General features: G+C 40.9%; 1 protein-coding gene across 1 annotated transcript in view; it reads left to right on the top strand.

The window, feature by feature from the left end:
* Positions 1-5,273: 5,273 nt before the first annotated feature.
* LOC117482217 (septin-9-like) overlaps positions 5,274-13,093 on the top strand; it is a 69,401-nt gene continuing 61,581 nt past the window's right edge. Inside the window, exon 1 of the mRNA XM_034130248.1 lies at positions 5,274-5,310. Within this exon, the coding sequence (XP_033986139.1) occupies positions 5,289-5,310 (22 nt within the window). The 5' untranslated portion in view covers positions 5,274-5,288. The remainder of the gene's footprint in view (positions 5,311-13,093) is intronic.

Raw genomic sequence — 13,093 nt, 5'->3', positions numbered from 1 at the left:
AAACAGGCTACATCTTTTTATGGACACTGTTGTTTTCTTATGGATAATACTGTACATAACACACGCTTAGCTAAAAATCTGTGAAAATACTTTTATACACTGGCAAGCTTTGAATAGCTTTATATAGGCCCTCTTAATATCACTGATCTTTTGTTTAAAATAGCTTTATATGTAAGCCATCTTAATATCACTGATCTTTTGTCCAAAAAGCAAACCGTCCTGAAATGGTCAAGTGCAACATGTAAACACAGATAGAGATGTTTTGCCTTTTGTAACTTGAATAGCTGACAGAGTCCTTATTACGTGGCAGCAATAGTCAATCAGAGTGGCCAACTTTTTATATTTTTGCAAAGGTTGTGCAGGGATATAAAGAGTTTAGTTATCTATAATTCATTGCTAAAAAGGTTATTCTTTGGTTGTCTTAGAAATAACTTTAAAAAATATGTACTCAGTGTATTGATGCTGTGTGATTGAGGTCAATGCTCTTTTATCACGACTTGTTTGATCAAGTACAGATTGTTTTATTCAAATCCTTTACTGAGTGTGCCTTTGAGCCATTTCACCTTAAACAATAACAAGGCTATACATGAATCAGTCTACACTGGAAGGTTTGCACATAATCATATAAACATATCAATAAACGTATATATCATTACTGCCCCCTTCTGGATTTACTGTTCCAAACACTTTTTTAAAGTCTTTCATCAGACGAGACATTCTTAAAAAACGAAATATACTCTTTTATTCTGGCTCTCTGTTCCCCTCTTCAGCCACATTCTCACTACATTAAAAAAATGACCACGGCCCCTTCTGTGGCCAGTTTCCATCCGTCCACTAGATGGCCTATGACTTCCCTCCTTCCCTAATCACCTGACTGCTACACCCATCTGCACACCTGTTACCACTTCCCTCATCTGCTTTGCATGGGCTCCAAAACGTACCCGCCCAGATCCTTAGCGCCTCTGTTTGGCAGCATAGCTGCTCTACTGTTTTCGGACTACCTGTTACCTGCCTGCAAGACCTACTGCTATTTGAACTCTCTACCCTGTAAGCTATTTACCATAAACTAGTAAATTCATGCTGCTGCCTCCAATTGTCTGCATTGGGGCCTAATCACATGATGGCGAGATGAAGCCTTATGAAGCTTTCCAGCCAATTGGTTCGCAAAAGGGTTAATCTCATGAGGCTTCATCATGGGCTTCATTTGAACACAAACCTGTTGGTCAAAGTGTGTAAAACAGGCAGATTGGACATCTCAACAGTGTGCTCTATCTCATACCGAGTTCCCAATGAGTAAAGCCTTAGAATAACTCTAAACAACGAACATAAATCATATTTTCATATTAACAATATTGTATTTATTCCAGTTTAATGATTGTGAGCCTAAAGAGGCTGGTAAACATTGCAAAGAGGGATTTGTATTCCTTAATAATATTCGTAAAGTTAACCATGTTGTAGCCTGAGAAAGGCTAAACCATATCAAAGAATACATTTATTAACTACACACATTTAGCTGTAGCTTTATAAACAAACAAAAATACTTATTGACCAGTCGTTGAACCAGGGTCCAGGGACCTTGTGGTTGTGAGTCAACTGCTTGATCCAGCTGACCCACAGCCCACACACTGAATCTACCTGAAAACACTGCACCATTTATTCCTGTATTTATTCTTTTATTTATTTATTGATGTTTTTATTCCTACTTTTATTTATGCTTTTATTTATTTATACTTATGACATGTTCCGATCTCTATATAAGTGAGGGTCTGAGCTCTCTTAATTCCATCGTGTCACCGGGCCCGGGTACAGGAGGGGTAATATCGTTCTTATTATACATCCATGGCATGGGTAATATGAGCGTTGGGGTTCAACCAATCTGAAGCACTTCCTGAAGCAGTCACGTGGTATTGAGGGGCAGCGAGGCTTCGTTTGTCATCGGTGACGTCACTGGCCCAAAACGATACAAGCCTCGATACAAGCTTCACAAAAAGCTTCGGGGATTACTCGACACACGCTCCGAAGCCTCGGTGCAACACGTAACATCACTACTAATCATTGTTCACCTATATTACCAACCTTGGCAGTAACTAAATAAAACTTGATTAAAAAGGTATTACTCCATCCATTTAGAAGTGCCACGCTGGCTCGCATTTCCATTGCAGGGCCTCGCTCGGCTTAGTACGGTATAGTTAGGCCTTGTTAGGCTGCGTTTCCATTACAGTTTAGTAGCTGGGGCAGTAAGTAACGCAGGTGTAGTAGTGATGTGTCGGTCACGAACGAGCCGATTCTTTTGAACGGCTCTTTGGTACGAACGAGGGGAACCGAGTCGTACTTGGTGAGAGCCGTTCTTGTTATCGTTCAATCGTTGGTCCGCACTCACTGCCTGCCAAAATCCACTTGCCTTTTAAAAAGTTTGATTTTGTTCCCCAAACGTATTCTGTGAAGACCCGCCCCTACTCTGATTGGTAGGTTTCAGCACGAGGAGTGAGATGGGGTGGGTTTTAACGGAATACGAGAGAGAGAAGTCATAACAAGTGGTACAGGACAGGTAGACAATGTGTTTTTCGGATGGAAAATGAGCCAAACGCGAAAACGCAGCAGCCTTTGGATGGCACTTCCAACCAAAACCCAGGCAGTGATAAATCGCACCATTTGTAAAGGCAAAAATATCCTTTAAAGCAGGGTCAACAAATAATCTCCATCGCCACTTCAAAACACAGTAGGCCTATACTAAATTAAGAGTTGCGTGAATTTCATTCAAGGCAAGGCAACTTTATTTACTTAACACATACAGAGGGTAAATTCAAAGTAATACATTCACTGACATGAATGACATGGATATGGCGCCACCTTGTGTCATGTTTACAATGCAGATTATTGACATTAGGTCTGGCAATACAGTCAATCATATCCTGGTGATTATTTTGGGAGATAAAACCTAGTAACCCCGCCCCCTTTTTTAAAAAAAACGGCTCTTTTGAACGGCTCTTTTGAACGGCTCTTTGAAAGGAACGGAGCCATAAGAATCCGGCTCCCTTCAAAGAGCCATAATTCCCATCACTACAGTGTAGGCGGAGCCGTGACGTCATCTTCAATGCGAACCACAGAAAAGCAACATCAGCCGTTAGCTGTTAGCCCTCAGAGCTCACAGCTCCTCATATCTGTTCAGAAACTAGACAAAAGTTAAACAAGTACAAACCACAGACTGTCTGTGTCATGGCGAATACAGTCGCTGGTTTATTTATGTCTGTATACGCCGTTGTTGTGAGTGTGGACGGTCGGAGCATATACTGCGTTAGCTTAGCCAATCTCCATTTAGAAAACACGCATTTTAAAAGGTTTTTCGCCTGCCGTCTGTCTGCAGACTTGTCAAAGCATTAATTCATGGTTTTTACTAACCGGTATCAGTATGTTGTTACTTCGGCATCATTTGAAACGTGTATTACAATTAAATCACGGTCAAATATGTTCATTTTGTTGTAGTTGTAGCCCCCTTGCCAGCGATTTATCTCTCTAGTTTAGCATACTCAGCCCGGACTCAGCCTGGTTGTTGGCCCCGATAGAACCACGATTTATTAGGCCAGAAAAACTGTGAAATAGTACCCGCTAGCCGGTATACGCCTAGTGGAGACGCAACCAAAAACGGGCCGGGGCCCGGCACGGCACGCTTTAAACCGTAGCTCCGCGCTGTAGTGGAAATGCGCCATAACAAGACCTGACTGGGCACTTAAATGTAACCATCATGTTCCACATGTGGTTTGCTGTTAACATGTGAAATTGGTTTTGAATATTAAAGGGGACCTATCATGCAAAATGCACTTTTGTACGTCTTTTATACATGAATATGTGTCCTCGGTGTTCCAGGGAACTCACCAAGTGTCAGAAATCACAACCCTCTCTATTTTCCTCCATACCCAAATCTCTAAAAAAGGGCTGCAAACGGATCTGATTAAAAACTGATCCAGATTTGAACACTGTCCTGACGTCAGGACGGTGGCGCTACGGCTATTGGGCCAACTCCACCAATCAGGAGGAGACCGCCACGGCCATTGCCGTTCGAAAGCGCTGGAGACGCTGTAGTACATATGCCAGGCCAGTAGATGGTGCTGTTCTCACTGAATCTGCCCCTGCACAAACAGAGCTATAAATTGTCAAATTGAGCAAAATGAGGCATGGCTAAAATGCATGATCTGTTTGGTATTTTGAAAAAAAAAAAGCATATATATATATATATAGCATAATAGGTCCACTTTAACTTATTCATGTACTAAAACTTCCATGTTTTTATTGTAATTGCTTTGGAATGATCATGTAGGTATTGCCAGTCTCACTTTGAACCAGAAGAGAGCAGTATTGGACATCATTTTACAGCAACACACAAACACGTGCTACTATGTCTGATGACAAAACACAGAAGTGCCTGTATTCAATGAGCACCAGGGTTGAGGGTTAGCTTTGATTAACTCTGTTGTTGCAATGTGATTGGTAATCGGCTGCATATGTCAAACGTAGAGAGCATTATCGTGCCTTATCTCTTTAGTATTTTTAGTATGTCATATATCTAAAAAGAGTCTTTATATACAGGAATGTGAGGGGTGATATAGATTCAAAAGCATTCCGAGAACTGTCCGTGCAGCTTAGTCAGGAATTTAAGGTTCTTTCCACCATTATTCGGTGCTTAAATCCCTCACCCTCATCACTCAATCACTATTTTCCCCACAAACTCATGTCATATACAAGTTTAGTAAACAATTGCTATCCATAAGTTCGCAACAATAAAGGCAGGAATGGCATTTTCCCCTCTTGACTCCATCACATACAAAAAACATTTCCAAGGCTTAAGTAATTAGTTGTTATTTTTATAGATGATTTTTAACATGGTTTTAACACATCTCAACACTGTGGAGACCAACTCTGGATATATCATGCCAACCCTGCGCAACCTCCAACTGGGATCCGTGCGTAAAAGCGCGTCAGGAACTCCCCCATTCCGCCACCCCCACGCGCAGTACCATGGTCGTGCAGTCTCAAGACTCTTAGCTGAAGTGCACATCATCGGGCTCACCGCATCACACGGCATTTCTGCATCTGCGCTGCCTGCAGTCATCACGCACTGCGAGCGAGCCGCACATAAAAACAAGTGCAGAGAAACTGAGACAACAAAGTCCAACACTGCTTTTTGTGCCAACGGAGCCGCGCGAGACGGACAGTCCCAGGTTTCCTTTTGAGGACCGCAGCGCTGATTTGACTGACAACTGAGAGAAGTGGACCAGCAGAAAACCAGGAGCATGAAGAAGACTGCCAATACAGGTACAGATGTCTCAGAAATGCATACTAAAATACACTTAATATGGTGATGTTATGTTACTTATTTGACCTAGTTTAGTCAGATATCACATTATCTAAACTCCGGAGAAAAATCATTACAAATATGAGTTAAGCATAGAAATAACCTATTAAAGGACCATACTTTAGTATTATTTTTTTGAATACTTTTGATTTCTTTGCACGTCAAAATAATACATGCACAATATCTTTGAATAGGACATGGAACTGTTTAAGGGTACAGAATATATTGTTAACAGCACTGCTGAATGTTTAAACTTTATTTAGTTTGTCTTATTGTCTTTTTTTAAATTACTTTCCAACTTGCCAAACCTTGTCACTTAGTCTTCACCCCGACAGTTTGTTTTTCGGCTGAGTGTACAGCACCCTGGGGAGAACCTCAGGTCCCCTGGCTATTAGAGTCTGATGTGCATCATCATCTGTCGGTCTCAGCCTGACCTTCTGTATGGATGCACTGGCTGCTCCAGGCTGCGCTCTCTTCATAGATTCGTAATGCTGTGTTTGGCTTTAACAAACATTTTGGATGTTTGCTTGCTTTTGTCAGTGTTCATGTTTTTGCTTGCTATGCCTTCTCATGTGCTTTGACAGCGTACATGCATGACACAAGTAGTGGGTGCTTGTGTGTTATACAACTCATTTCTGGTTTTGCTCAAGCCCCATCTGTGTGTTTTCCCCTTCCAACATTTGGGAACACATAATGGGCTCTGGGGAGAAAAATGAGGTGTTCTAGATTTGAAAAAGCACAAGTGTGGCACAAGCTGATGCTTCAGAGGTGTTGAAAACAGGACGAATATTCACCACAGAGTTTAAAAAACTGCATGTTAAATAATAGACAATATAAAAGTACATCTGTGTTTAGGTCGTTGGAGTTGGCGACCAATTACATCGGTTGACTTTCTTTTCAAAGTTGGTTTATCAGTGGGGTTTTTTTTATTCCTGGTGGGAGGCTAGGTAAGACCTACATGACATGTCCTTTACCAGGTCAACTGAGACTTGAGGATTTATGCCTTTTTAATTCGCAAGCAAATGACGTTTTACAGACATAATGTTTCAAGTTTCTGACCTTCTTACTCATTCTCTGCTATTACATTACACGTGGTACAGATTAGATTTTCTTAAAAAACCCAATAAATAACCATGTGCAAAGCAACTATCACTAGCAACTAACACAAACACGGCAGCAGTCTGGAGCCTTGAGGAATCAGTACTTGACCTTTCAGGGAATAGTAATATGGAAAAGGTCATACTCAGAGGTGAGAAACTGGCCTATTTAAGGGGTCTTATCACTAACTGTCAGTTTCTATCTCTGGAGATCCTCCCCGCTGCACCTGCACTGAGACAGCACTGTGAGACAAACACACTCAAACTATTTGCTGTTGTCTTTATCCAGTGGCAGATTGGTAGCTCAGTAGGTGGCCAGACTGCTTATGAGGCTGGCAGGGGGGGGGGGGTCAACAACAGTGTCTGTCACTTACCTTGTGTCTTCATCAACATGTTCACAGATGGTGGGATTTTTCAAACTTTTCCTACAAACATAGAAAGTCCAGTAAAAAATTATTCCAGATGGTTCGTTAGACCAGACTGTCCATCACTTTTGACTGCATAATGGACGAGTATTTCAACACTGAGGTCTTTGTGTACTTTAATGATTAGGCTGACTGGTTATCTGATCTCTCTCCAGACAAAGGCAAACCATAAGACCAAGCAGCCACACGCAACGCTCATAGTAGCTCCAGCAGTTTCTCCATGCACTTTGTTGACCTCAAGGTGTCAAAATTATCTGTCAGGCTGGAGCATTTCATGACTGAACTGAGTAGGAACCCAATTATCAGTACCAAACATTTAATTGTATTCTGGTCTTTTACATAGATCTTCAAACTTGTGCCAAGCAAAAATAGTTTGAGTGGGTCTCTTGAGTGTGCTAATGTTTTAGAGAGCAGATGTTTGCAGCTTTGTAACTGAGAACAGCTATCATCTGCTTAAATTGTCAGTACAAACGTAGAATTTTGCTGTAAACCTTTTCAAATATAATCCCTGTTGTTACAATAATAATACAGTACATGTATTTTTTTCTCCATAAAAGCATCTCAATGACGATGTCCAAAAACCCCATGCAAATACAACTTAAAAGCCTCACTTTTTGCCTCCATGCTTTTTGGGAAGAGCTCTTAGATCCATGTCTGCCCCAGTCACTCGTGCTTAATTTCACTCTCCAAGTGGGAGCCTTGTGTCGTCCCTCAGATCACGAACAAAAACATGTTTGCCCCCATGTTTGATAGCCTGGTGGGACCTGGAGCTTGTTGGGCTTAATGAACTAGATATACCCATGATGTTCTGTAGTTTCAAGTGTGTCCCTGGATGAACACAGAGTCCCAGTGGAGAAAATGCACTCCCCCCCCCCCCCACCCTTTATACTTTCTATCGTCCTACGCATGAGAGATCCCAGTCAGCTGTGTATGTATTCTAATGGTAGGGTCATTTTTCAGAACAGGCTCTTCCTCAGTTTGAATACACTCTTTTGTGATGAACATTCGCTGGGGGCTGGTTGTGTGTATGTGTTGGACTTCTCGTCTTTCATAGAAGAGTTGATAAAAAAAAACTCGGGGAAGCGTTCTTGATGTTGACGTTTGGATGGAACTGACAGATGTGATATTTTTAGGTCGTCATGTAAGAAACCATAGACTTCATGTAAAACACACTGACTACCACAGTGTTGGATGTCTGGGGGAAACATTCTCATCCCGGCCAATTCTTATAAGGAAATGGCTAATTATTGCAATGACTCAGCATCTCTTCTCAACGCACCACACTCGAGGGGGTGAAGTCTGGGATTTAGCCTCTCGGATTACATGTAGACTTTGGCCCACACTCAACAATATTTAACATTAAGCCGATTTTGTTTGCGGCATGTTAGACTGGGGATGTACTTCTAATGGGAAAGGCCACTTGTGTAAAACCTCCTATTTGTATCCACACACAAATTATCATCATTTATAGAATTTCAGTGGAATTATATCATATTATCACAGAATATGTTAGTTATTCAAATTAACAATTCTAAGCAATTTGCAATAAAAGCGTAATTCTTTTATCATGTGGATTTTCAAACAAAATGAAAGACTTGACAATGTAAAGACTATGTGAAAAAGGCTGCTGGTAGGTATGAGTGTTATCATGGCAAAATTACCTGGAGACACCATATAGGGAACTACCATAGAAACCTGTTTGAGTCTTTATCCAGGTGTTAATGTGTGTTGACGTGATTGCATCACCATTGTACAAAATGCAGTTACAAAACTCTGAAATGTTTTTAAAGTTGAAAAAAGAGGAGCCCAGATCTGATGCATTGACAGACAAGCCAAGATTTAGCGGGGACTGAGTGCAGTACCTCTGGGTCTAACTGGTTTCTTAAAGATGACATGACACTTTAAACTATCCATTAGGTCATCCATCCTCCCACTAAACCACACCAGTAGGTCCCATTGAGGACGAGCAGATGAGGAGAGTGAATACAGCTCTTTATTTCACTTCAACAATGGCTCTTCAGTGACAGCTAAGCTAGATTCCCTTCAGTCTGATTCATACTGTATCTTGGCCTGGACTGCCACCACACTGACTACTACTCCCTGTGATAATAAAGCTGTCTCTAATACATTGCTATTTATCAGTGAGTTAAATACACTTAAGAGTAAAGCTGCCAAGCTCTCTGGTTGGTATAATCCTCACCACATTAAACGTCTGAGTATTACACTACCTTTATCAGTCTTCCTTCCTGGGGGCCAAGTACAAAAGCTCACCGTCTTAACCCCAAGGGCTGCCTTAAATACTGGGAATTCAACAAAAGTTCTCTCATAGAAAGGACTAAACTTTTCTCCCCTTAGATATCCTTTCCTTCAGCTATTAGCCTAATCCTCTCACTCCCACTACAGGAAGTGACACATGGTCTTTGCTCTGTCTCTTATGGTTTTATTTCTCAGTTTATCTCTCAGAGCTGTAATTCCTATCTGAGTAACCTTAGCTTTCGGCTCTCAAAAGCTAACCCACACTACAACAATGTATGCGTACCATGAAGCGGACCTCTCTCTGCAGAATAGCCCCATAGACCCTCGCAGTGCACATGCACGACGAATGCCAGTATGACATCATCTGCCACTCTGTCAGAGTTTCGCTATAAATAGAGATGGTCGGTGACGTTTGAGCTAACAAAGCCCCCCCCTGTGAACAACATAAGGATGAAAAGGGGCCATGTCACTGCTGCTTATCATGATGAGCAGCCAGCCAGTCGTGAACGATTACGCTGCGTGTTCATTAAAGAAACACCTGATGTTACAAGCAGATGCCATTAGTAAAGTATGGGCTGATCATAACGAGAGCACCACTGTTCCTTTGCATGTTGTGATCATTTCATGTAATGAGTAATATTAATATTTAGATTTTCTGTCTCATGCAAGAGCAGTTTTATTGTAAATGCATGTACAAGCAGAAGACACATGTGACTGTAACCTTATAGTAAACCTAATGATGTGCAAAATGCACATTTGAGCCTTTTCTAATTCAACCATATATCACTACCCACAACATTTTACAGAAACTCACCTTTTTAATTATTTTTTCACAATCTTATTTACCTAGGATGTTTATTTGAGCTCTTTGTAGTTCCCTATTTATTTAGAGATGCTTACAGTTACTATTGTTTTATTAAGTTATTTGATGGCTTTCAAGTGGTATATGTATATGAATGGTTTATAACCGGGACATCCTTTTCATATAATGCTCTTGATGCACAGACAAGACAGAAAACAGAATACATATAATAAATATTAACAATAATAAGATGAATCTGTCTTCTATTTTATTGAATAATCTTTTGGTCAATCAAACGTCAGTTAACAGGCCCATCACAATTTACCAAAGCCCAATTTATTGTCATAAAATGAAAAGTTTGGCACATTCGCTTGAAAAATTATTGATTAAATAAATAGATTTGGTCTACCTTATCACAGATATATCAACGTTGTCATGCATGTGAACCTTTTGAAGTGTTTATACCATGTTTTTCATGGCATAAATCGTAAATCAGGTGCTTTCAAAAGTAAATATCTGAATTGACAAAAAAGGATCTAGGGTCAGTCAGGTCCACCAAAAAGTGTTTTTAAAAGTCATTTAATTCAAAGTCTTAATGGATGCAGTATGGTTTTCACACTCTGTCGTCTTGCATTTACTTGTGAGGTGCTGTGTCGCCAAACTCCACATGAACAGAAATCCCCGCAGAGCTCATGTGTCAGGAGTTTGCTGCGTGTGTGTTCCCATAGATGTCTCATGTATATGTGTCTGTAAGTATGTTAGTAGACTATGTGTAGACTGTCTGGGTCCGACTTGTAGATATAGACATCAGGAGCTTGGCATGCTGATTACAGAGGTCCGCAGCCACAGGGAACCACAGGAACTCTCTTCTCCTTCTCCCTTCTCTTTCCCTCTCCAGCCCCATAGGAGGTGAAAACAGCAGGCCTCCAGCTGATGTGGATGGTTTCTGTGCCTTATGATAATCATCCAAATCACATAGCTTTGCTCTGTTCAGCCATGCTCATTCTTAGCTTACTTTTACTTAATTACCTCATGCACAGTTAAGCAGTGTGGATTGCAAAAGCACAATGAGCTACATTACACACTGTAGCAAACACTAAGCACTGCTGACAGACTGTTATTGTTCCAGCTTAACTAATTTCATATGGATTTGTGAAGCCATCATTTCAGGCTGTTTTTGGTCCTGCTTCAGAGACATTCAAAAAAACCTGCAGAATGGATAAAAGGTGTTGAAACTTCCACATCGGTTTCAATTATATCTTTTAACTTGGTGTCCAAATACTTGTCAATTGCTACAACGGAGTCCTCTTTACTGTGAGGGATCTGGAACTTTAAGGATATCCCTTTTTTACGTATCCTGCTGCCAACTCCCTCTCACATCTAATGATTACCTTATGGTGAGGAGGAAATAGCCAGCAGTGTTACCACAACCATGCTGGGACAGACAGACTGCACTACTAGCACTTTTACAGCCTCTGACAGTCCAAATGACCTGTGAGTAGGATTTAAGTTGTGAGAGAACTAGAGGATATAGACTTATAGGTTAAAGTCTTGGGGTTTTCTGTAGACTGGACAAACTGTGTGTGTGTGTGTGTGTGTGTGTGTTTGTGTGTGTGTGTGTGTGTGTGTGTGTGTGTGTGTGTGTGTGTGTGTGTGTGTGTGTGTGTGTGTGTGTGTGTGTGTGTGTGTGTGTGTGTGTGTGTGTGTGTGTGTGTTTGTGTGTTTCTCCATCTATGTGAGTCAGTCTAACAAGGTCATGTGTTTGTTATCCCCTATGATTTTCTATGCTTCTTGCATCTGAGTGCAATGGCTGACTGGTAATTGCGTTCTATTTAATGATTGTGACCATGAGTTTTGCACTTTGTTTTGACTACCGATTTTATGAGCTGTAAAGCATTTTCAGTGGTTAAGATTTCTGTATTAAGCTGTGAGTAATTACACAGTTAAGTGCTCTGTCTGGATTTTTCACTTCTGAGTGGATCATTCGTGGGGGGTTTGTGTTTAGTGCTGATTAGCAAATGTTAGCATGCACGTGTTTCCTGGTAAAGATTAGGAAACTGCATGAATTATATGTTTACAATTCTCAGACAATCACTCATCATTTTTCATTGGATCCAGGCTGTCTTTGTTTACCTAACCCAGCAGGTCAGCGGTTCTGAAAATACCAAACTAGTGAATGGGAAGCAGACTGAGCAATATGGCTCTCATTTTTACACAAGATGCATTATTTAGAATGTATTTAAAAGAAAAACACAGGTGGTCAGATTTAGTGAGAATTGTTTATGGGGCTAAATGCAGCCATCAAGCCGGGCTGGGAAGTCTGATTGGAAAATAAAGTCAGATCCTTTCCCAGATAACTATCAAGATGAGTACTTACTGTCTTTAACATGGTTTTATGACATATTATTGATGGTACACTGTGTTTTGTCAAAATAAATCCTAGACTGGAAATTGACCCTCACATCTGTTATTGCGAAAAACTACTAAGAACCATAATCATCTTGATGATGCTTACAGATATCCCAAACCATGATTCTGACCAATTTGGCCTAATGACACTTAGAACATTCTTAATTTTTTTTAACAAGCAATGGGAGCACTTACTAGACCCTCCAGAAAAACGCGGGCTAAAATCCTTGATTATGCGGGCTAAAATCCTTGATTATGCGATTAAACATGCGGGGTTTTTATGCGAAATATGCGGAGAAGTTGCGAAATATGCGGAAATATGCGAAAAGTTGCGAAATATGCGGGAGGCGGAAAAAAGGTGATTCTTCTCCCACACCCTGTTACTAGGCTACTACTGAATGAAAGGAAGCCCTTTTAAAGAGTTCCTATGATACACACACACACACACACACACACACACACACACACACACACACACACACACACACACACACGCACACACACACACCTCCGCCTCATTCTGTTTTCATTTACCCGTTCGTTATCTGACCAGCTTCAATCTTGTATGTTCCAACACACAGTTGCACGGGGTGCAGAATAGTTTCCCCCCACTTTCGTGCAAGACATCTGCGTACTGCTTTGCCCGGTCTTTAGCAGAAATGTTCGTAGGCAAATGGGATGGATTCGATTTGTTCATCTTGGTCAGAGCCGTATAATAGTATAATTATAATAGTATATAATAATAATAGTATAA

This window comes from Trematomus bernacchii, unplaced genomic scaffold, assembly GCF_902827165.1.
Source record: "Trematomus bernacchii unplaced genomic scaffold, fTreBer1.1, whole genome shotgun sequence".
Classification (NCBI taxonomy): domain Eukaryota; kingdom Metazoa; phylum Chordata; class Actinopteri; order Perciformes; family Nototheniidae; genus Trematomus; species Trematomus bernacchii.
This window is presented reverse-complemented; position numbering and strand designations above follow the sequence as displayed.